At 35.5% G+C, this 26,085-nt stretch overlaps 2 protein-coding genes across 6 annotated transcripts; one reads left to right on the forward strand and one right to left on the reverse strand.

Moving 5' to 3' along the window:
- Positions 1–891: 891 nt before the first annotated feature.
- Positions 892–13,762, forward strand: LOC104905269 (uncharacterized). 5 transcript variants are annotated; one of them, XR_007275788.2, is made up of 11 exons: positions 892–1,224; positions 2,009–2,197; positions 2,325–2,378; positions 4,706–4,816; positions 7,480–7,542; positions 7,632–7,886; positions 9,085–9,231; positions 9,317–9,344; positions 10,759–10,802; positions 10,984–11,054; positions 12,601–12,665. XR_007275788.2 is itself a non-coding variant. In XM_010693785.4 (11 exons), exons 1-11 carry the CDS (start codon positions 1,006–1,008, stop codon positions 13,322–13,324), a joined length of 1,266 nt encoding a protein of 421 aa, XP_010692087.2. In that variant the 5' UTR covers positions 895–1,005; the 3' UTR covers positions 13,325–13,762. The 5 variants fall into 5 exon arrangements, 2 of the variants coding, with proteins under 2 accessions (XP_048503591.1, XP_010692087.2); XR_007275821.2 differs by having other exon boundaries at positions 10,759–10,796; XM_010693785.4 differs by lacking the exon at positions 10,759–10,802 and adding an exon at positions 13,256–13,762 and having other exon boundaries at positions 895–1,224; positions 12,601–12,660.
- An 869-nt stretch (positions 13,763–14,631) lies between these two features.
- On the reverse strand, positions 14,632–25,077 carry LOC104905133 (CDPK-related kinase 3). Its single transcript, XM_010693665.3, has 11 exons — positions 23,986–25,077; positions 19,447–19,577; positions 18,994–19,035; positions 18,800–18,908; positions 18,634–18,712; positions 17,013–17,309; positions 16,667–16,776; positions 15,713–15,820; positions 15,563–15,625; positions 15,307–15,474; positions 14,632–15,025 (listed from the first exon to the last, which is right to left on the reverse strand). Exons 1-11 carry the CDS (start codon positions 24,526–24,528, stop codon positions 14,885–14,887), a joined length of 1,791 nt encoding a protein of 596 aa, XP_010691967.1. The 5' UTR covers positions 24,529–25,077; the 3' UTR covers positions 14,632–14,884.
- Between the last annotated feature and the right edge of the window lie 1,008 nt (positions 25,078–26,085).

A 26,085-nucleotide genomic window follows, 5' to 3' on the forward strand; every position in this document is an offset into this window, starting at 1 on the left:
CATTGTGTCTCATGTTTTTTCGTTACCAAAACAACCAACAACATTTGTATGCCGTTACTTTCCCTCTCCTTCACTCATCCTCTACCTTGTTTTGCTTTATTTCAACCTCACTCATCCTCTATCATTGCCATTGTGTACCACTAGAACAACAAAATATTGTGGCTGCGCACCAGAACAATTAACCGGTGCACTGTCAACAAAGATGAATGCTTCCAACCATTAATCAAGAAGCCAGTAGCCTATTCAATAATGTATTGATGTGGATTTAGTGTCTTATTAATAAAGTATTATAACTTCCCTACGTAGTTTATTTTTTAAAAAAATCTAAAAACAAATTATGAACCGAATTTGAAAAGTTTGCAAACAATTACTTACACAATTCTTATTGAGTTATGTTGTTAATGGGTCAAAGTTATAAAAAGTAAACAATGGTTGAAGTGTGAACAAACTAGAAACACACAAGCATCATATAAAGCAAATGTGGGAAAACCATTATGATAGAAAGTTGTTTATTGATACGATTTTAGATTACACATTGTTTTTATCCACATACACTTGATTATTTCAAAAAAGATTTTATGACATCATCATTTTTCTTTTTTTTTTCTTTCTAAAAAAACAATGATCTTAAAAAACTATAAAAGAGTAAAAGATAAAAACACGAGATTACCAATGAGAATTTTAATACTTCTTTCGTTTCATAATACTTGCTACACTTTATTGTGGCAATAAATTTTCTCAAACTCTCTCATCTCACATGGGTCTCTTTTTTTAAAAAAAGAAAAATTCTAACTCTTTCTTCTCCGCTAAAGGGCGAGGAGTTGTAAATTGACAGTATAACGAATAATATGAAACGGAGGAAATAGTAATAATCCACTAATTGGTGTTTTACGTTTACCTTATGCTCTTTCGGTACACTCTTGAGTCTTATCCGCCTTTCAGACACACCATCTAAATTAAGACTCGAACACACCACAACCCACAAGTGTGTAAGATTAGGCAACAATGGCGAGAATAGCAAGAAGTCATCAATGGCGGCCTGCTTTATCTGGTTTACACACGCCATTTAAGTCCTCCTTTCTTGGTACTGGTTGTTGCTTTACTAACTATGTAATCCTCAGTAGAAAGAGTTTCTCTTCTTCACCACTCAAAGTTTCCATGAGTTTGAGAGCTGGCATTGTTGGTCTCCCTAATGTTGGAAAATCCACACTTTTTAATGCTGTTGTAAGCTCTCCTTCTCCACCCTTTTTCTCTTTTTCTCTCCTATTTTATCTTCTTTCGTTTTATGCCTGTAAGATGTTTGATGAAATGACAACTTTGCAAATGAGATTAATTATTTTCTCATTGACCCCTTAGGGTTCGTTTGGTTTGATGGAAAACATTCTCCATGAAAAATGGTTTTCCATGATTAGTATTTTCTAGTGGAAAATGCAAATGTATATTAGTTTTACTTTGTTTAGTTTGATGGAAAACTATTAAGTTAAAAGAAAGGGAAATTGGAACTGTTGGGAATGAGAGAGTGGTGATAAATGGTTTTCCTTCAAATTTTGGAGGAAAATGTTTACAAAGTGATGGAAAAGTCTTTCCCACCTTGGTTTGGTTTTCCTTTTTAAATCCCTTGTCAAACCAAACAACGGAAAAATGGGGAAACTCATTTTCCTGAAAAACATTTTCCTACAAAACGAGCGGAGCCTGAATGATTGTGAGTTTTGGGTAGCTGTTTGATTGCTGTCATGGCCTTTCTGTAAGTATAATGAGTCTTCAATTCTTTAGTTTGTTTGATGAATTTTTTTGATTAACAATAAGATCCAATGGTTATGTAGTGTCATAGTGTTGCATTTTAGCTATGACGTTGATGGGGTAGTAAACAAACAAAGACAAAGCTTAGTCCCAAAATGACGTTGATGCTGCAGATATTGCAAAATTGAGAACTTCTTTGTTGGTTTTGTCCCCCCCCCCCCCCCATTGGCCTATCAACTGTCATACTGAGTAAAGTATGACTTTGCAGGTTGAAAACGGGAAAGTGCAAGCTGCTAATTTCCCTTTTTGTACGATTGAGCCAAACGTAGGAACTGTTGCTGTTCCAGACCCAAGGTTGCAGGTGCTTTCTGATTTAAGCAAATCTCAGAAAATGGTTCCCGCATCTGTAGAATTTGTGGATATTGCTGGACTTGTGAAGGGGGCTAGTCAGGGAGAGGTTTGATACTTTGATCATATTATGCTTTTATTTCCTTCTTTTCTATGGTTCCTATAGGCTGCAAGAGTATTAGTGCACTCATGCACATTCAACTTTTAATCTGTTTCTGATTATGTTCCAACTGCAGGGATTAGGTAATAAGTTCTTATCTCATATTCGTGAAGTCGACTCCTTACTTCAGGTGCTTATTCTTTATATTACTAGTGTTCAGTTATGACATGACTCGAAATAATTAGCAATCCTTGCATGTAACTTTCCGAAAATTCAAATTTGCATCATAGTAAGAAATGTGTAGTCATTTTTCCACCTTTTAATGTTCATGTAGGTGCATCTGATTTTTTTTTTTCCTTTTAATTTCTTACGTTCATGATTCCATCATTGAGATGGATACATACATCTGTAAATGTTTCATAATGCTTAGTGTATAAAGCATCTTGATAGATTACTGTCTAAGGCTGAAGAGTAGCAGCTGATTATATTTCATAGTGGATGTGCACTTCACGTAGGAGATTGGGTTTTAGGGTTTAAAAGGGATGATAAAGCCTTCTCTTAGTCTAAGTAGCCTTGGTTGCAATAGACAGCTTGCCTTTAAATTTGAGAAGAACTGTTATTACTTATAAACATTGTGGAGGAAGAAAAAGGATAGAAATTGTGGGCCACGTAACCAAAGTATTTCTCATGTGAACTGGCTGATAAGGTTGTTGGAGTTCTTTGTTGGGATAGTTAAACAGAATGTAAATTATAGGATGATGGATGACTAGGTGACAAAAAAAGCTGATTTCACGTCACCCTTGCGGCCTTGCCTCCCATTCTTTTGAACAAAAGGCAAATGATAGGTGTCCACGAGTCCACCAAACATGACATAGCCCATCTACGTTCTATGTAGTCTTTCACCAACACTTTTTTAAAATTCTTGCAGTTTGCTATCTGTATCTATTGTAACTTTTGTAAGTTCTAAGTTGACTACGAATTAGATTTCCAGTTTACTACCTTCTATCGATTCTGCACTAAGGATATCTGTCTATTTTGGTTCAAAATTAGATCATACAAAGTACTTTTTCTTCGTGGCTGTGAGGTTTAATTAAATTGTTGTTCACTTTTAAGAAGATATAATATAGCTGTTGTCCAGGACTTCCTATTGACCCAGTTCCACATTGGAAAGGGATGTTATAAGGTCAAGCTGGGACGTAGTATTGGAGTATAGAAGTCAGAATGTGCAGTAATATATTCTGTGGAGCCATGGAAGTGTTAAGATACTGGACATTTTTGCTTAATTGTGTTGAAAATTATGAGCTTACACAAAGTAGATATGTTTATCACGAAATCTAGGTTTAATATCTGGAAATGTCTCAAACTTTATTAAAGAATTTTCCATCCTTTATATTTGTTGATGGGAGTTCCTCAAGTGCATCTAGCATAGCAAGTCAGGAATTGTCTTTGAAAATGATCATTCAGTGTCCAAGCTAGCAAAAATATGGCAGCAAGCTAGTTCACAAGATACCTGCTGATTGGATTCAACGATGGCTCATATGTACACAGCTTTATCCCAATTTCTTTGCAGATATATTGTCTCTGCAACTTAAGCTAATCACTAGTTAGTTACTTACAATGTCCTTGAGGTGTACTACAGAATTGGAGTAACATAGTGTGTCACATCAATGCTCTATTGAAAGTAATGCTCAAATTAAGTGGACGTAGAAGGAATGGTTCGTCTCATATTCATGCTGTCATCTAAATCTACTGCAACATATTTAAGAGGTAACTCTTTGTATGTATGGATTAAGGAATAGTCTCATGATTGTTAGGATTATCGAAATATATGCTTGAAAAGTCTGTTACTGATATATTTAGCAGATTGAAAATAAGTGTAGCTACAATGGCATTTTTTTCATAGCATCTCTGTAAGCTTGTCAAATCTGTCACCATATTTTCCCTCTATGTTGTCCAACAAAATGTCTGAATAATACTAGGTATATGTTTGTTCAAAAACTCATAATATGGGGTTGGTTGAGTGTATTGGAGGCTTTGGAATTGGGTATCTATGCCCTTTTCCCCTTTTCCAGCTGGAAAAATTTACTTCTGTAGTTACAGGCCTTGTAATGTAATACAGAAAATGAAGCATCTGTTTTTGAATGGATAATCCTGCTCATGAAAAGCTTTTTATCCTTGCAATTTGTAATCCTTATTAGGTCGACATAAAAAGCTGAACGTGTTTGAAGTTTAAGAACGTATGTTGGATCATAATATAAATTCATTGCAACTCTCTGCCTCTTTTATATTTGTACCAATTAATCTATTGGTCGCATGGTTGACTATTTCACTCTCTTAATTGTTAAGTCATAGTCATTGCAAAGTTTTATGCTATGATTCTTCTGAGCTGTAAGTTTGAGATTGTTTTATTCATCTAATCGGCGCCAACCCAAAATTTCCTGGTTTCATAATTACTGACAACAAGGGGGGGGGGGGGTCTTTACTCTTTTCTATTATTCATAGTTCTGATTGATTCAGGTTGTACGATGTTTTGATGACAATGATATCATTCATGTAAATGGAAGAGTTGATCCAAAGTCTGACATCGATGTCATCAATCTAGAGTTGATCTTCTCAGATCTGGATCAGGTACCTTGTTGATGCTGTTATAATTTGTCTAGATCTTTAAAGCTTATATTAAATTTATATCATTACTACTTCTAGGGCTACATAACGTTTTTGTATGTGTGGTATGAGAATTGACAAGGTTTATGAATAACATTTCTTGTTAAGACTTTCTGTGCAATGGAGTTGTCTTTTTGACCTCATGTTAGTCTTTGGTGCTTTTGTAGTTTTCCTTATATCTTATATTCATAGTAGGGTAATTATTAGTGGAGGTTGAGTCGAGTTGAGATCACTTAACTCAAGTCATATTTGATTCATGATAAGCTCCAATCGAGTTTAGATTGAGGTGATTTCAAGTAGCTTGAGAGTATATTACCTTTAATTGGTCTTGTATTTGCGTTTGGATTACAAATTGACAATGATTATTGGAGTCTATGCCAAATAATTAAGTTTTCTTAAATTTTTGAGTGCTTATTTGTTGATGTTTAGGATAATTCTATTATTCTTCGCTATATTTTACTTAGTTAATTCTTTTCATATGTATTTTTAGTTATACCTACTTTCTAGTGTTAGTAAGGACTCCGATCAAGCTCGAGCCTTGTTTAGCATGACTGTTGGAGTGTTGGACTAGTTTTGGCTGAGTTCTGTTCCAGAAGTTCATGAATATTTTGTCTTATAATAATCCTATTCGGTGTAACTGGCACTCTTTTATGCTGTCATCTTGTCTTGCAAGGATCTTTTGTTCATTGAAAAAAAAGCTTTACTAAGTGATGTTTCATATTGGTTGCTTATATGCCAGGTATTGGTAATTATGTTCAATATAGTTGTTTAGTTTTATGACTCTAGTTACTTATTTAGCTGTAATACAGGATAGTGAGGTAAACCAAATATACAAATATCATGATTCTGTATTATTACAATGTTACTTTTTCTTTTGGAGAGGAATCTGCATTATTATTACTTTATTAGTAAGGATCTATTGTGTGGTTAATATTTAAAATATTTTAACTACTTTTTCAAGGTTCTATGCTTCTGCTTGTCATGATTCACTTAAAGTAAAGAGTTTAAACTTTAAACTAGAGTAGATGATCTTTATTTTTGGTAACAATGTTTTCTGTCTAGACTCTAGACCTCTTATATAGTTATATGGTGCAAGTGTACTACTTCAGTTTCTTAGTGTGACCATTTCCACTCTTCATTCCTTGTGTGGTAGCTCTCAATGTTGAATTAACCACAAAGATTGTGGATCTTTTGAATTATATTTTTGGTTATGATGCGTACTCCCTCTCTCTCCCAAAATAGTTGTCACATATTCCTTTTATGTCTGTCCTATCTCATTGACACACTTCATTTTATGGCATGAACCCACTAATATGTTATTCTCTCTCTCTTCTCACTACCAAATAGGGTCCCACACCCTCTCTCATTTCATAAAAATTCTCTCCTACTTTTCTTATAAAATATAATAGGTAGGCGAACAACAACTTATCACATAAAATTCTGTGCAAAAGTTTGCCGTGACGATAAAATTGGGATTGAGGGAATATTAGCTTTCAATAACATCAAGAGAATTTTATTTTCTTTATATGTTCTCTTTTGCTTCAACAATGTACTTCTATTTTTTAGTTGCACCATTTCTCTTTTGACAGCCCCCAACTTCCACGTGCACCTTTGATCGCAATTCTTTAGTTTTGTATTTTTAAAAGTTATAGAAGTTCATAGTTTGAATACAGTACACCGTGATGAATCTAACAAGATCGCACTTAAAAAGGGAAAAGGTTGCAACAAAAAGAAGCCCTAGAGGAAGCATCAACTTATGATTTTATTCTTAAGGTTAAAAAACCTATACTTTTTATAATAGTAATTAATACATAAACTGAAACTATAATAATTAATAAAAACCCCAGGTGATGTCTTTAATTCCAAAAACAAAAAATTTGAACTGGAACTTTTTTCATTTTTGGAAACTTAGTTGGATTTGATAGGGGTAGGTTTCAAGTTTTGAACAATGAAGTCCATGGTTCTTATCTTCTGGTTAATCCGGCTATCTGCAGTTCTTGCTTCCCACTAACCATGCACTTCACTTTAGCCCCGTCACTTCTAACGAGGCTCTTTCCTAGAGGGGGAAAATGGGCTGTCTGTATCGGGTCAATTTGTATCAGGTCAGGTGATGAGACATTCAGTTTGGTTTGGTTTGGATATTTGAGTCTATTGTCAATTGACTTATTACCATTTATTCAATCAATATTAGTCATAATATTCTTGGGGTTGAGTTTGTTCGTGTCAGTTCTTCAAGTATAAATCGTGTAATCGGGTGGAGAATATTTTTAGGTTTACTCTTGACTAGGGCTGGGAGGTGTTGAGGGAAAGAGGGGTGGTTGTAAGGGATTTAGGCTTAGCTTATACAAACTCAGTCATAATTTGGAAGAAGCTGTTTAGCTTTATATCTACTGATGTAAAGAGGTTGATCCATTAAGAATTTAAGATCCTTGATCTGATGGGCACTTGAGTTGTTGCTTTTGGTGCTTGTGTTGGATCCCACTTCTTCAACTTGTATTTATTATTTAATTGATCTGGGAGATGTGAAATTGTGAATGATGACCCAGACCTTTAACTAGTTAAAAAGAGCAAAAAATATGTTGGATCTAACTGGTATTTCTGGATATTGAAACATTATGTGAATGCAGATGGAGAAAAGGTTGGATAAACTTAAAAAAAGCAAGGCTAAGGATCCACAAACAAAAGCAAAGGTAGCAAAAGTTGGTATTACATTAGTGCACTATCAGACTGACAAATGCTTTTTCTTTGATCATATTTTCTCTAATTTTGGCACCTTCAGGAGGAAGCAGAAAGATCTGCGCTGGAAAGGATCCAACAGGTGCTTCTGGATGGAAAACCAGCACGATCAGTTGCCTTATCAGATGTTGAAAAGGAAGCTGTTAAGCATCTTTGTTTGCTTACGATGAAACCAGTAATCTATGTTGCAAATGTAGCAGAGTCCGAAGTAGCTGATCCTGGAAATAATCCTTATGTCCAAGAAGTAACAAAACTTGCATCAGACTTGCAATCAGGAGTGGTGACTGTCTCAGCACAGGTACAGTAAACCATTGAGCAAGAACCTCTATTTGATCATATTTTCCATGCTCGTGTAGATTTTTAGTTTGATGGTAGATGTTGAATGTTCTGAGGCCTAGTTGGAACTGGTACCTTCTGTATGTTTATTCCCCCTCAAATAAAAGATCCATAAGCCGATAAAAAAAATATATAAACGATCCATATTGTTGAAGGCTTTGTTCCACAATTTCTCTCTCCTATCTCCATAATCAAACTACTCTCTCCGTCTTTATAATCGCAACATCTCCTCTTGACACACATTTTCCAGGAGAGATTACTGAAGGTAAGCGGACAAATTAAGTAAAATAAGATCAACACTGACAGTGTTAATGAGCCGAATCGAGACCGCACCTATGTAGGCTGAGCTCGATTTCGTCGAGCCTGAGAAACGAGCTTGGCTCAAGGTCGAAACTCTGACAAACAGGCTTGGCTCTATCGGAGGCTCAATCAAGCTCAACTCAAAGATTCAGTCTCATTTTTACAAGCTTTAACGTCCCCCCCCCCCCCTTTCCAGCTTTTTGTAGATTAACATTTATTTAATATCTTCAAAATACAAGTTTAAGAAAAAAATATCAATTAATATGTATATATTAATAATAACTCGAGCTTGTCCACGACCTTTTAAGCTGAGCTAAGTATAGCTTAGGCTTGGCTTGTTAAGAACTCGACTGAATTCAAGCTTGAGCCAGGTTTGACCGAGCAGATTGGGATCGTTGACTCCCCTGGATATGATGAGGAAAGAGTGGTATTATTAAGGTGATAATAATTTAATTTACTTATATAAATTGTCCGTTGGCCTTCTTTGATCTCTTCCTTAATCTGCTTTTCAAGGGGAATTGTGATTGTACAAAAAAGTAGAGGAAGTATTTGATTTATAACATACAATTGACAAAAGGGTCACAAAGTTACTCCTTGTTTGAGGGCTTTCCTACCTGATATACTTTAGCAAATAGTATTTTCAGTGTTGTTATCATATTAAAGCATTTTACCTTTTGTTTTTGAGGGGAGAGTTCTTGATTTTGTTAAACATATTGCTATTCTGAAATCCCTGATAACTAGACATTTCTTATACAAATCTTGCTTATCTTACTTTGCTACTTAGATTATAGGGTTTAGCATGCTCACCATCCCTACATGTTTGTGACTTTGGTATGAACTAACATGAAAAAAATTTGCAGGTTGAGGCAGAACTTACAGAACTTCCGGCTGAGGATAGAGTAGAGTACTTGATGTCTCTTGGAGTCAGTGAAAGTGGTCTAGGAAACCTTATTAGAGCAACGTATAGACTTTTGGGGTTGCAAACATATTTTACTTCCGGAGAGAAGGTGATGCAGATTATTATGGTTTCTCAATAATATGTAGGCTCAGACCTTAGTTACTAAGTTTGATAATCCTTTTTATTTTATGCAGGAAACAAAAGCATGGACAATACGTGCAGGTTAGATTTGGATACTATCTCAATCTTCCTACTAAGGTTAATGTTTCCAAATAAATATAATATAGAAATGTATTTTTTTTTTTTGGGGGGGGGGGGGGTAGGTTGGCATTAAGGTGAGATTTGCAGATGTATGTCAGCTGTATGTTCATATCTCCAAAACCTTTAGTCAGAATCTAAGAGAGGGTGAATGATTTAAGATGAGACAATAGGCGGTAACATTTTATTTTGCTTCTGTTTAGATGTCCTGTAAAATTGGTACCCATGAGCCATACAGTTAAACTTTATCAAACGAATCTTATGAACAGGGCATTTACGGGAAGAAAGTAAGTAAAGATAAATATGAGGGTTGTGAGAAAGTAATTCACTTACCGCTACGTCCAGTCTTACCCCAATATCAACCGTAAAACCTGTAAAAGTAAGGAAATATGAGGTACGATGGAGATGAATTTAGAAGGACCACTAAATAACATATAATATCACTCCAGAGATTATGTTGAAGGCATGACTACTATAATACTTATTGCCAAAAAGTACATGGCCTCTTACCTGATAACTTCAATCTTAGCTAGTCTCATGCTTCTCATCTAAAGTTATTGACCCTTATATGAACTTAATGTCCTTAATCTGAACTTACAAAGTATTAGACTACCTTCTTAAATGAACTTAATCTGAACCCTTATATAAATAAAGCTGGGAAATGAACACATTAGCCGTATTTGAAGTTATTGACCCTTATCAGAATGCATCCCTGAAACTTTTTTTTCAAGGTGAAATGAACAAAGTATTAGACTACCTTCTTAAGTCAACAGAGGGTCTCCTAGCCTTTTAAACGTCCTTTCATCTTTCGAGGTCTTTCCTGTAACATTATTTAAGAATGAGAACCTAGGATTCCAGGAAGCACCCTATGGATTATGGGCCTTAAAGGATGAGAGACCCTGCTAAGGAAGCTCGGTGCTCTATCTTATTGGTGTTCAAGATGTTACTCCAACTATCTATTTTGAGTGTTAGGATAGAATCCCTTTAAAATCCTGATGCATGCTAAGACTATTTCATCAAAAAATCTCTATTACAAAATAAGTACTTGAGTGTCCTCAACAAATCGAAAATTCAGATAAAAATAACTATATGTTCTTATTTTTACAGCCAAATAATCCTTGCAACTTCTTAAGTGAGAGCAAAAGAAAGGACAAGGGAAGACAACAATTCTGCAATTTTACCAGTATTCCTTTTGGTGTTTATTTTGAGCATCAGACACAACACCAGATTCCATGACCAAAAGAATGGAAACTGAAAATAAAAAGATCTAACTGAAAAGAGACGAGAAAAAGTAAAGTTACGAATAAAAGAAATAAGGAAATAAGAGTTTCTCACGACATCTATCTTCTAAGCTGATATGAGTTCGTTTATGCTTTAGGAATCGGAATCAGCTAACAAATTATGAGCTTGCAAAAGGTTATGGTAACATTTTGATGATGGTTCTTTGCGAAAGATATCCTTGATTTATGCTTATTTTTATCTTTATGATGGCATGGTTTTCCCAAATGAAATCGTCAAGTTGGTTGCATCATGTACCAGGTCAACTTTGCCTTTGTGGTTTATAAATAATTTATTCTCTGAGCAACATTCTCTTATTTTCTAGGGATGACTGCCCCTCAAGCTGCTGGAGTTATCCATTCTGACTTTGAGAAAGGTTTTATCCGTGCCGAGACGGTAAGCATGGATAACTGATTCACTGATTCTTGATCTTTAGGAAAATTTGCTTTGGATATGAAACTATGTTCAAAATTGATTGGCTTATTTACTCATTTTCATGCATTTGTGGCACATTCTAATAGCTTATAACATGGCTTGGGCAAGTTTTATATGCTTGCTGCTATTTGGAGGTTTGAATTTTGATTAGAAGCAAGTGGAGTCTTTACATAAGGTCATTTAAGGATTAAATAAGGTCATTTGGGTCCCTCAAGTTCATCTTTGAGTAAAAATTAAATCACTCATTATTATCATGTGAATGTAAAGCAACTTGGACGTGAAAGTTTAGTCTGAGAACTTTTTAGTGAGTGGTCATACCTGCGAAATGGACAAGAATGAGGGAGGCATAAGTGTTTAAGGCTGTGCTGTCCTGGCTAGTCCAGTGCGTCAGTGCATGGCTATGCACTAGGCCTCGAAGTCATTGCAGATAAAATATGACCGAAATAACTCTCAGCTTAGTGCATGGCCTGACTCGATGCATGGCCGTGCACTAGCACCTGAAAGCTTCAGATAAAATTCCAATTCTTATTTCTCCTGTACTATTTTGTAATTGGTCCCCATCCTTTCATTAATATTATGGAGGGCCATGTGTAAGAGGTCATTGGAGTTTCTTTATGCTATTTTGTGCTTCCTTATGGATAGGGGATTGTTTGTAATAACTTTGGATAATTTAGAAGAGAAAGTGAGCCTTGGAGAGTATATTTCTCAATCTTTTTTTTTTTGTTTCTTCTTAATCCTTGCTTTGTGCTAATTGTTGAGCTTGTTGGATTGAGGTTACTTGTGTTGTACTCAATCTAAAGTTCATATCCCTATTTTTACATGCAAAAATAAAATTCAAAACCCCCACAAAATCATCTTTCTGCTGAGGTATAAGGACGCTATATATTGAAATAGTTTACTTGGGCCCAACATCGATAATTGTTGTCCCCATTTAGGAAAGATTAATATTTAGCCATTGTCCAACCTTTGTCAAGCCTCAGCGGGGATGCTCTAGTTGCTGCTGCTTTTAGTTGGAATGTCTTGGTTCTCTCTATGACTAGGGGAACTTGTGAGATTCACTCACAACAGGATCAAATATAACAGGTAAGTCATGTCGGTGAGTGCTGCCTGGAACGATGAGCTAGGCTGGCAGGGCAAGACTTCCATTCAATGATTGGGCCATATTTGGGAACCATGGGCTGGTTGTGCCGTTGGCAAAAACTAAGCCTAATCATGGCTCGTGGTCTAGCCAATGACGGTGTACCATACTTATAATTGGGTATCCAATGTGATTTATAAGTTGTAACTATCATCGATCTCAAGGTGTACTTGTTTATCTTATAGATAAGAAAATTTGTGTTTTTCCCCCTTCCATGGAAATATACCGTTGGCTATTAAAACTGATTTTGAAAGTCTCCTGCAAGAGTAAGTGGTAAATGACAATTTCTACTTTACGTTGTTTCGGTACTCCCAATCTTTTGTGTCAAGGTCTACCACATATTGTATAATCTCCTCTTATTATCTTCAGGTAGCTTATGACGATTTTGTTGCTGCTGGTTCACTGGCAACTGCACGGGAGAGAGGAGTGGTGAGTACATGTCTTTGAACATATTCTAGAATTTATCTTTTTCATTATTGAACTTTATCCTGCTTTTGATGCACCAAGTTTCATAAACTAGTATCTGAACGAGCACTTGTTAGAATTTTGTTTCCCTCCTTTCCCTGTTAAATGCAATTATGCTCTAAGACTCTACGACACTTAAAAATACTGAAAACTTAAAAATTTCGGTGACAATATATTCATATCGATTTATGTTACTTGGTTTTCATTCAGAAACAAGTCCCATTTCACTCATAATGCCAGCAAGTGCACGTGTGTATCAATAACATTCCTTGGGAGAACACACACATGTATGCTTGTTTTTTTTACTGATACGCATCTATAGGTATACATATATTTCAGGTTATGCTTCAACTATGGGAGCCTCGCCTCAAAAGTGAGGTAGATTATGGAAGCTGTAGAAGAAGTGTGTAGCATGTGAATCTCTTGCTGAACTGCTTAGATCTTAATTGCATGTTTGAATATTTTCTCCATCAATGTGGTTGATTGTGTAGGGTTTCTTTCAAATTCTTGACGTGCGTGATGATTCTCATTGGTTCTAATTGCTTTCCTTATATTGCAGTTGAGGTCTGAAGGAAAGGAATATGTTGTACAAGAAGGAGATGTCATGTTGTTTCGCTTTAACGTTTGATGGATCTGATTACAGTATTGCCAGAGCAAAAGAGTATGTTGTCCTCCAGTTACAGCAGCAATAATAGCCTACAGGTTTTGCAAATTGTTGCGAAATACATATATTTCAGGATATTCTTCAACTATGCAAGCAGGCCTCAAAAGTGAGGTAGATTCATTTTAAGGATATCACCAATTTTGTCAAAAATGCAAATACTCGTCATCCATTTTGCACTTCTCATTATTTCATGTGTGAAGGTAGAGTTAAATGAAAAGCTGATAAAAAGGCGAGTACTATCGCTTTGTCGCAAGTTGTAAAATGAACCATGTATAGATAATGAAAGTAGCATTATTGTAGGACTACATATTGTAGGACTTTTGCAACTTGCAATTGTTTATAATCCTAATATGGATTGAATCTTACACTTCAGAATAAGAATGGATCAACGTTTTTTAGTCATATGTAAAATCTCAATTTTGTTGATTCTTCTATCCTGCTCAACTAAAGAAACTCACATGGTAACTATTAATACGATTTTATGGTCTAATCTTATTGTACAATTTCACCTATTAAATTTTCTCCTATTAGATATCAGTTATATGTTTACACTCGCAAATGAAATAAGTCATTATTAATGCGTTTAAACTCTTAGCATAGTCTTTTACCATATTTTAACACTTTTTATCCCTCGTCTAAATAAAACTTTTTACACAATCTCGTAGGATCTATCAATTTGGTTCTTTCTACTTGTAGAATCCCAATCCTAATAGTATTGGCCAATATATGACAACAAACCTTTTAAGACAAGTCTTACAAAAACATCTTGTAATTTTAGCTCAAAACATCAAATCTACAAGGAAATGTTCTCTCTTAAATCAGTCTGCATATAGCATACATATTCTAACGATATCGAAAAGCATAATTTCACTCTTACTACAAGTATATTTTCTTGGAGACAGTTTTTGTATAAAAACAGAGTTCCCAGTAAACATTCATGTACAGACTTTTACAAAAAAAAAAACCATAATAGATTAGTGAAAAATAATCTCATGCTGTCAAATATATATATAAGGATCTGAGTAGTTTAGTACACAACATTTAACACGGAAAAAGATCCTACAAAAATTGAAACCGCAAGTTTAGGAATCAAAACTGACATTGAGATCACAGGGTGAACACCTCCCTATTGAACAGGGGATAACAAAATACATGGTAATTTTTTTTTCTTGAGATACTGAACACATAGAATACAAGTAAAAATGGTGCCACCTTCGCAGGGTGGACGAGGGGGAGGGGGGGATGTGAAACGAGATTAAAGAAGCAAAAACTTGAGAGATCAAACCCATACATACATTTCTTTTGAATTAAACGCAGGGAATGACCTAAAGAAACACATTTACAATACATATTTGCCTCAACAACCTCAGAGCTAAATTTGACTAATGTTATTCATTTATACACATCCTCCTATGCTTTCCCAAATAGGGAAAAAGAAAAGAAAACTGTCCTGAATAACCTGTAATTAGGCATGAATCTAATTCAATCATTTTTTTAATGAGAGCCTTTGTAGAATAATTAAACCTATTGATGATGTCTTGTATTTGAGCTACGAATAGTCACTCCATGCAAAAATTTTGTATAGCCAATGAAACTCAATTTTCCATCAGAGCTCCGAATCCAATCCCTTAAAATTGAGTGAGCAGTAGGTCCAAGATTCAATTCCTGCAAGTTTTATCAGAGGTTTAGCAATCAAGCTGAAATTTGTGATTGATGTTGGGAAATTATCAATAACAAACCTTGTACTTAAACAATTATCCAGATTAACCCTATTTCTCACAACAAGAAGATTTCTCCAGGTTACCATCGATTATTTTCTAGATAGTTTTTCAGAATTTTAAGGTCATTTCATTAATTGCCCAATAAGTGAAGGTCATGTTGAAAAATGTCTATAATATAGGGTTCCTCTGTATAATTTCCCTTTTTTTGGGTACAACAATACATACCCTAGCAAGCTCCTCAACAGTGATAATCCGATTGCCTTCCAGCTCAAAATGCTCAAAGGCAATAGTTGCAATTTGATCCCAACCTTCACGACCTTCGATTTGGTGTGTGCTGATTGCAGCTGCACAGAACTCATCAAAATCCATCTTTCTGTAAGAAAGAGTTGTCATCTGTACCAGAAGGAAAGCACAATGTAAATAGGTATTCTCAGAAGATGCAATTTCATGTTTTTTAGATATCAAACAACAGATCCATTACTGAATTTAGGATATCAGGAACTCTAGATTCCTTCATTGCATCCGTAGCATTACTCGTAAGAGCCTGTAAGGAAAACAAAGTTCTTTTAATGGAAAAAACAAGTTCTAGAAGAAAAATGAATATTATGCCGAAGTAGTGGAAAATGCCTACCATGCGGAAGTTCTCAAATGAAACACGGCCGTCTCTGTTTGGCTCTAAAAGTGCAAACTGTGCCCGTAAGTATAATAACTCATCCTCTGTAAGAGCTTTTGAGAGAGCCTGCAGCTCACAAAGGAAAAGAGTAGAGAAAGTCAGAGAACTGTGATGCTTCGTAATTAAGCCATGTGCTGAGGTCAGCATTTAAAGTCAAGTGTGCAATAGCTATAATATTCTAGAGCACTTTGATGCTACAGTAATTAAGTCAGTAAATTGTAACCAAAACAGATTATCAGAGCATCTATATGTTCATCACGCAGTCAAGTTTAAACTCAATCAAAAATTCCAGACATCGTGCGTGCAGCATGCCACAACTATGAGATTCTCCTGTTCTGATCATTGGCTGCAATATGGAATGGCAATTCACAGTCTTGGTGAAAAATCAAGTAATAAATTATTAAGGTTTCAAACAGTCAATAGCAAATGTATTGCACATGACACCAGATTCCTACAAATCAACTATGTGACAATCAGAAGTGCAACGAGCCAACGAACAATCTAGATGGTAATCGCCTATCAATAATTCTATGTTTAAAAGCATCAGGTCATATGAAAATCTTTACCAATTTAATGCATATGTTCAATGAGAGCAAAACACGTTTGTGCAAACGTAGAGTTGGACAAGCCATCAAGGCCAGTGCATTTCCTCACAAGCAAAATTGGCCAGTCATCAAGGCAAACAATTTTGTCTCTACTTAAGTGCTTCTCAACTATATACTTGTGGCATAGGTCAGAGCCCAAAAAAAAAATCAAACTAATAGAAACATATTCAAAATCTAGACTCCAAATATTATTGACTAAGCAACCCAATTCATCAACAGTTATACGAGAAATTGGAAAAGATTTCAATGACTACAACTAGACTCGTAGAAAAAAGAAGCAAGAACGATTTTGTTTGCAGCACTATACCTTCAACGCGGCTCGTTTGTAAGGAGTTGCATGAAGATATGCCTTTACCAATTTGTAAATCAATATATCTAAAGGAATAGAATGGTTTTCGTCCCGTATCCAGGGATGAGCTGCACAATACAAAAGCAATAGCTTAGACAATTGTCACATAAAGCATGCAAACTTTCATTATTGGATGTTAAGCAATCAAAGCTTTAATTTGAAAACCTGATATAACATCGAATATACCAGCTAGTAAGTCGACCAATGCTTGACCATTTCATATTCACACATTTAAAAATTGAGTTTACCTAAAAAGAAGTCCGTTCGAACGTAAAGCCAAAAGACATAATCAGGGATCACTTACTCAAAGCTTGGGCAGCAGTCATCCTCTTCCTGTAGTCCTTGTTAAGCATTCTTTTTACGAAATCCTTAGCTTCTGGAGACACAGAGGGCCAAGGCAAATCTTCAAAATTGGGATCTGCTCTCAACACTGTACGAAAAATCCCTGATTCTGTGCGTGCCCAGAAAGGCCTGCTTCCACATAATAATATATATGTGATAACACCAATGCTCCATATATCTGCTTCTAGGCTATAAGATCTATGGAGGACTTCAGGTGCGACATAGTAAGCACTTCCCACAATATCATTTAGTCTTTCTTCTGCATTTAGAACAAAGATGCCCTATATAAGTTGTCTAGTTACACTTGAATGAAATACAGCGATCTAATTTAACTTATATGAATATTCAAGCATGCTCTACAAGCACATAATAATAAATTCATAGGATATACAAGAATTTATAAATATTCAAGCATGCTCTGAAGAGTATAAAAAAACCACAAGCACATATGTGCAGGTGTGTTGTGTCTGTCCCCACCCCCCCCCCCCCCCCAAAACACTAAGTAGTTAGAGTTCATGTAGGGTCAAATGCACGTGGTTTTTCCAGACCAAGATAATTTCAATCCCCAGCACTAACATCCTAATTCAAGGACAGTAAAACTTTTTTGTTCTTTTAACTTATTTCATAATAGTGCAAGTTATTCTAGGAAAGCAAATGCAGTTTTCAATGCAAAGTTCCCAACTTTACCTTCCTCTTTTCACTTCTCATCATCTAATACAATAGCAACAAAAAAGAACTTCAGTGAATAGATTCTCTCTTCTTTCAGAGTCACGGGATCCTTAAAAGGCCCTATCTAATTAAGATCGACAATTACATATCCTTGTCAATTCAATTCCAAAATTCATAAAAAGGGGGAAAAAATTAGTAGTAAAATGCAGAAATTGCACACACATTGGTGAGCATCCAAAAACAATGAGAAGCATGCATAACATGGCGGAAAGAGTATGTAAAAATGTCATATAAGTTGCATTTCTCGACTATTCACGCTGAACAAAAAAATTTAAAAGTCCCTTATGTACATGCAAACAAGGACATTGAAAAGTTGGAAATAAAATTCCTCTAAGGCTTTCAACCCCGGTCAAAAAACTTCAGAAAGCTTTTTTTTCTAGCCATTTGCATAGTTTGACAATAAAACATCTGATCCAAGGTAAAGAACATTGTTGTCTAAAGAAAAAATAATGGGTGAACCAGAACGAAAAAAGAAGATCAAGCTCAAGCAAGAACCACTTGTACATATCACCAAGAGAGTCAGACCTTGGTAACCCATAATTCATTTATGAACCTAATTTTTATGAGTCCTTAACATAAAGCATAAGAAAATCATGAAAAACTGCCAAGCGCCTTATAACAAAAGGACACTGAAGGGGAAGTTTTTATTTGGTTGCTGGGAAATAATTTCAACATTTACTAATGGAATCTAGTACACATAGATGACTGTTTTTTACAATTGAAACAGATTTGGCTAGTCAATATCTCAAAGGCAGATAAGTACATAGGCAATAACAATTAACAAGCAGGGCTTATTTGTTAACAGAATAAACAAATATGGAGATCATCCATTCTGATAGGTTCATGATTGTTACCTGGCCTAATAAAGTCTGAGAGACCGAAATCAATTAGTTTCATGTCAGCATCTTCACTTCTAGACGTGAATAGAAAATTCTGCGTGGGGAGGTAATAGTTAATTCAAAAACTATAGGCAAAGAAAGTATTAAGTATCAACAAGTAGGCATGTTCAGAAGTTGTAACCTCGGGCTTCAGGTCACGGTGAACAACACCCTGGAGATGGCAAAAAGATACAACATTTAGGATCTGTTTAATAATGGCCTTTGCATCTTCTTCAGAGTACCTTCCCCCTCTGCAAAAACAAACGATTCCTTTTACTCCAAAGCTATCTCAATCTCCTTGATATAGAATCTATGATTGGCAAGACTAAATGTTACCTTGACAATATCCGGTCAAGTAGTTCCCCACCTTCACATAATCTGACAGAACAAAAGTATGACCAAACACTTCAGAATCAATGTGAATGTAACTATGCAATCTAGGTGTTGCGAAAGTTCTAATTTTCAAATTAATGTAGCCAAACCCCATTCACTGTAAAATTTGACATTTTTCAAGAATTCTGCCATTAATGCTAAAGCAAGCTACCAAATACCAAGTCAGGCAGAGATAAGGCAGAAAATAATCATTTTCAATATATAGTAACAACAACTTTATTGAAAAAGCTCATGGCATTGAGTTCCCTACTTCCCTTCATCCTAATTTCTTATCATATCTAGCAAAGGCTATGAGCAGATATGTGAGAAAAAATTTCCAAAATTCTACAAATAGGTTTTCATCAATGCATAAATTAATTACATAAGAGAAGTTCCAGCTTAAGGAAAAAGACATACTCCATGACAACGTATACATTGTTCGAATCCTCGCATGCATCATAAAATTGAACCAGATGCTTATGGCCTGAAAGGGATTTCAGAATTTTAACTTCCCTGCGGACATCTTCGATTGCTATTGCTGTGGTCATCTGCTCAAAAAAATAACAATTCATAAGAACTTGCCATAAAAGGCCAACCCTAGAATGTCAAAAATAGTAAAAGAGACACCAAGAATTGCATGAGAAATATGAAGCAAAGGCAGTATCATTCTCTAGTCCAAAGTTCCAAACACAGTAAGTCATCAACTTTTCGTGAAATGAGAGTGCTAATCAAACCAAAATTATTATTAATAAGAAAAATAAGAAGCACAGCCAACGCGAACATGAATTCGTAAACTGTACAGCTCTTTCCAAGCCACATTGATATTTTGACAATCGGTTTTACATTGTACATGAGAAACCATCGTAACATGTAAATATGAGAAAAGGCAATTGGTGGTGCTGTGTGAACTTGAACAATCGGACAAAGCAGTCAAACAATTAAAATAGCATCCTCATAAGCTGAAAATCAACATAGTACCCACAGGGAAGGCGGCTTAAGCAAAGTGGAGCAATATCGACAATATCGGAAAAGATGACACACACAAAAAGCGAAGCAGGGAGATTTCCGAAGGCCTTATAAGTATAGGAAAAAAAAAAGCTTAAGTCTCTTGCAAACTCCAGAGCACCATGATGGAAATAGCAAAGGTAAAAGATTTGCCTTGATCAACTTCTTATCCCATGACAACGAAATTTCTATTATCTACATATCCTTTTTCCTAGTTATGATTCTTTTTTTTACAGATGTAACTTATGATCAAAAGAAGTGCTTATTGTTCAGCTTGGAAAAAATAATTTCTGCCAGCTCAACAAAAGAAGTTAGACTCCAAAAGAAATTCGAATTTAAATAAATTTATTATCCATTGATATATTCATATTACTCCATAACATACCAATTTTGCCCAAAACTTCCATTGTAGAGAGGTTGAATCTTTGCAGCCTTACCGGTAAATTTGCAACAAAGCGCTACCTAAGACTTAACCCCACATCATTATGAGACTTATTTTGTTAAGCCCTTGACAGAAAAGGCAATAAGTAGTTGACTGCCTACTATATCAGAACAAACATGAACGGAAGCAAAGATTAATGACACATTTGTTTTGCACCATTTCAATCCATAATTTTACACATTCCCATATGAGGCTCGTCAGCTTTGTTAGAAATGGATTAAGTTATTGGTATAACTAATCCATCAAGTCAAAATAGAAGTAATTAACCAATATTAGGTAACCAATCGTTGGCGCCTTAAAGTAGATATGAACATGCAAGGTTCCATACCCCAGTAAAAACTTACAACATCCAGGACAGATATAGCGCTCATTGCTTACAAGTGATATAAGCTTAACATAAATAAAATCGAGCAAAATCAAGCATGTTAAAAACTTTCTAGCAAGATATAAATCAAGGCACTACATCTGTCAAAGTTCAAGCAAGTATGGCCAATAACATTTGTTTAAGACTCCATACATTTGGACCTTCCAAACTGTCTGAATGAGATTCAAACTAGGTTTTGTTGTTGTTGTAGTAGTAGTATTCATTTTCAAATCAGGGCCTGATATACGACCATCCAATATTATATCTTCAGCGAAAAATTTAAAAAGCAGCTTGACCTTCTATCATTAAGATAACTAGACCAATGCCTCAATTCAAGATAAAGAATATAGAAGGCCACCAAGTCATGTACAAATATAGTGAAAGAAGCCAAATAGTACAAAAGGAGCGTATTACCTTGTTTTAGAAAAGGCCATCAGGATGAGGCATATAAATACTAGTTAACTACATTAATGCCATATCTAATGTGTTCCCCACCTTATCTATATAAACATAAGCCACAAGATGTGAAAAAAGGTCTCAGAGTTGTGGTTACTCCTCCCTGCCCAAATAGGGCATCACAAAGCAGTCAGCAACAAATCCTATATTAAAAATCAAGAGTAAAATTTCCTTTTTATTGCCCCTCTATGATTGTCCTACCTACCGATTCTCCCTTCTTTTCTAGTACTTATCGATTCAAAAAGTTTACAAAAAGAATCTTGACAACTATATTGATTTTACGTATGTTTTCCTTTACAACTACATTTATGGATATATTTTCTCTATCGATCTATTGAAAACCCCCTACAGGCTTTTACTAATATTGACAAAGTAAAGCTAACGATATGGTTGGGAAATACGACCACCTGTGAACCCCTCCATATATCATACATTATAATTTTCGATGCAAGAATTGCTAAACATACATCATATCATTCATTTTGGTGCTATCTTTTTATTCTCTTTACAAGTTTTCAATGTATCTCGACTTGATACTTTTACCATCAAGGGATCAATAATAGAAAATACTATTAGAAGATTGATAGAAAAAACACGTGTTTGAATTAATTTTTTTTAAAAGATGAAACCAAAATCAAATTGGCTGCTTGTCCATTGTACCTAATTATGGCCCCAGACTCCTGACTTCAGCTAAATAATCGATTGTACCATCTGCTATTTTTGCAAGGTAAGTTATGCTCATGTCTGCAACGCAAAAGGAGAAATATATTGTGGACAACCACATTTTCTTACACAATTCCCGGGGGTAGAAGGCGTAAATCACCAAAAAACCTACAGCTAATATGATCTCATCTCCCATATAAGGCATTGTCAATTCAGGAAACAGAGCCCAAGAAAAAGCAAGGATTGCCCTTTGGAAAAATACAAGAGATAGAAAGGATTACAGGAGATCAATAATAACCTCTAACACTGACCTTGCCTACTTATAGCATAAGAGTTCAATAATCTAGTCTAGAATTTAGTACCTCGTAATTAGGGATTGAGCAAAGGTGCATGTACAACCTCCTTCTCCCCAAACTAGATTCATATTGTTTTTACAAAGAAATTCCATCAAACCCAAAAGGTGGTGGGAAGTGGGAACCTGAGAATAAATTAAGATGTCCCTTTTTCTTGGACAATATGGAGAAATCATGGGCCTTTCTTCACAGTTTCCAAGTCTTCCAATATACTCTGTCTGCATGTAGGAGGATATATAGTGCACCTCATATACATCTTTGTATAGCATGAAGTACAGGAATGCATAAGCCAACATACAAGCAAAGTCTGCTCCTACGTTACAAGTGGTGCTAGAGTTGGGCTTCACTTTGCCCATCAGAGCCAAGTTACAGTGCTTTATAGCAATTCAACCTCCAATAAGAAAAAAAAAAACAACAGGGTTCCATGTACAATGGATTGTTCGCAGCAATGTCAAGAGCAAGCCAACTTATCATGTTATGCTAGACATATCAAACAGCAGACACAATAAACAGTCGTAAGCCCAAAACGACATCACTAAGTCTGACAGAGAAGGGATGACAAAGTTCTTTCGTTAAACAAAACACTTAAAAGGAGCAACTGAGGCGGACATTTCACTACCAATGTGACTGCTTCAATTTAACTAGGGTCTTAGCAGATAGGAATGTCACATTTCTTAATCCATTGTCTGGGAACATTGAAACTTTAACAACCAATTAATCACACTGATATCCAGCAACTCTACCGAGTTCACTGCAGATGCTTCAGGTCAACTAAACAAGTCATAGCTAAATTCACAATCACACTAATAAGGCACCTACAAATGAAAACAAACTCCCTACCTGATATAGATACAAAAGAGAAAGGGTTTCCTGTCACAATTTTAAAATCAAGTCAAAATCAATTTGCTGAGCACGTATATCCCCACTCCACTTCAATAAGTCAATCTCACTCCACTCCAATAAGTCAATCCGGGCTTAATTGAAATTATGAACTTACTTTTCCAAAATTAAGTCAGCATAAGTTTCATTGAACAATAACTTAATATAACTAATGCATAAGCTTCATTCGGGATAAACATTCATTTTCACGAATGTAAAATTGCCAAACTCAATCTGGTGGGGAGGGGGGAGGGGGGATGGGGGATGGGGGAGGAGTATCCATACACTTGTTAAAATTGAAATAATCAAATATCTGTAACTACAACCGATAAAACATATACCACTTCATTTGAAACTTCAAACATCACTTTCCATCACTATATCATTGTAAAAGCATAAATCTAAAGATGAAAATTGACATTGATTTTATAGTCAAGTTTTTGACCATATATAACTATTTCATTTCGATACCACGACAATAGATCAATGATCACTGGTAAAACCCAGTGAAACCCTCTACCTGACCTCCCAACAAAACAATGCTCCAATATAATCCAGCAACATCACTATCTACATAATAAAATTTGGACGAAAAAAATACCACAAAATTAACAATTACGCACATGTATACTAAACAATACCATCAATTTCACATTGTAAATCAGCAATGTATACCCAAAATCAACACCTAAAAATATTTCCTAAATCCTACACTCCAACATTTTTCAATATTTTAATCATATGATTCATCATTCATCAACCAACAATTTACACAAAGATAAAACAATGTATACCTTCGCCTTAGAAATGATCTTAACAGCAACAACTTGATCCTTAAGCTCTCCTTTCTTTCCTTTAGCAGAACAAGTATGACCAAAATGCCCTCTACCAATCTCCTTCCCTAACTCATACTTAGCCCCTAAATTCTTCCCATACCCAAAACTCTTGTCAAGGTGTTGTCCTCCTCCTTCGTTTCCGCCGTCCTCCGGTATCGGTCCCTCTTTCGGCTGCTTAGCAATCCCGTTCCCTAGCCGCTTCGCCAACGACGCCTTTATATGCTTCGCCGGTGACGGCGGCGGAAACGGTCGCCGGAAAAACCTCCTCGGCGTTGACCTCGCCGGAGACGGAGCTACTCCGGCAGGATATGGACTCGGCCACGGCGACGATCTCGCCGGAGTATTCCTCACCGACGGAAGATTATTACTATTATTCACAACTTCCGACGACGGAAGCGGCGACTGTGGTTGCGCCACGTCACCGGAATCCGCCGGAGCTACAATTGTCGTCGGAACGCCGCCGTTTTCTCCGGCGACTGATTTTCCGTAACACTGCCCCATTTTTGGTGATTTTTACACCAAAAATGATGAATTTTTTTTTTTTGAGATTTTCTCTCTCCTAAATTCCGCCGTCTGATTCTTTGATTTTCTAGTCAAAGTAAGAGTAAACTAAACATCAGACGGTTGGGGGTTGAAGTAGGGTTTTAAATTTAAATTTAAATTGAATTCTCTTTTTTTTTTTGGGTTTCTTGAGAAAGAATTAAAAACAGATCTAAAATCTCACCGGTGAAAAAGATCGACGGCGAAGAAGGTAATTATAGTATGCGGGTGAGAGTACAGAGAGAAAGAATCATGGTGAAATCAGAGACGTTTGATTGAAAAATGAGAGGAAATCAAGGGATGAGAATTAAGAATCATTTGATGAGTGAAGAAAAAAGAGGAGATTTATATGATCTATATATGTAGTATATGATCATATGAAATTGAAATGAGTTCACTTTTCTTAGTTTTCTCTCTCCAAAAGAAAACTAATGTTGATGTTGGAGTTGTTTGTTGGTTGCTTCTTCACTCTCTGTAAAACAAAAGGTGTTTATGGATTTTGTCTTTTTTTTTTTCAAAAATTTTAAAGCCAACGAGGAAATGGGGGAAAAATAAAGGTAAAGAAATTGGAAGGGTGGGATTAGGTGTGGTTGGGTGTATGGGGAAGGGTGTGGTAATAGCTACTCCTTCGGTCTTTATTAGTTTACCCGTTTTTCTTTTTCACAAAATTTTAGGAAAAATAATATTGTAGGATATAGAAAGAAAGAAAAATTATTATTTTATATTAAACTTGAATGTATGCGTGTTGACAAGTTAATGGTCTCATTCCAAAAATACAAACAAAAGAAATAGGTATATTAATAAGGGATGTCCCAAAAAGGAATATGGGTAAATTAATAGAGATCGAAGGGAGTATGTTCTTTTGAATTGAAAAGTTTAGGAAAATTCAGTTCAGTTTAGTTTAGGCTCTGTTTGCTTGGGTGTAAAACTTTTAGAGTGTAAAACTTTTAGAGTGTAAAATAATTTTCATGGAAAACAATTTATAATGAAAAATACAATTTCAAAATTAGTTTTTCGTTGTTTGGTTCTCTGAAAATAAAACGATAAAATGAAATATAAAGTAAGGAGGTAGTGAGAGGAGTGTACAAGAGAGATAAAGAACATAATTTTCTAAAATCAAATATATAGAAAAATAGTTTTCCATGAAAATGTTTTACACCCTATCAAATGAAATTTTAGTTCATAGTTCAAACAGATTAAATTTAATTCAATTGGGACAGATTTAATTTCGTTCAGTTCAGACAAATTTAATTCAATTCACACAAAGAAGATGGTCTAAATAGAAAGGAATTGAGTTTTTGGATATGATTGGTTAGATTTGGACACGTGGTGGTTTTTGAAGTGAGGGTGTAGGGGAAAAGAGTGGGGGAGATAAGTAGGTGATTGAGGGTTGAGATTGAAGGTCAGGGATGACGCGAATAAGGGCATTGTATAGAAGGTTCGAAATGAGGTAATGAACTAATGACTTCACTCCGGTGTGTCTTTAGTTGTGAACTTCTTTTCTTTGTCAGGTTTCAG

Source organism: Beta vulgaris, chromosome 1 (genome assembly GCF_026745355.1).
Source record: "Beta vulgaris subsp. vulgaris cultivar EL10 chromosome 1, EL10.2, whole genome shotgun sequence".
NCBI lineage: Eukaryota > Viridiplantae > Streptophyta > Magnoliopsida > Caryophyllales > Amaranthaceae > Beta > Beta vulgaris.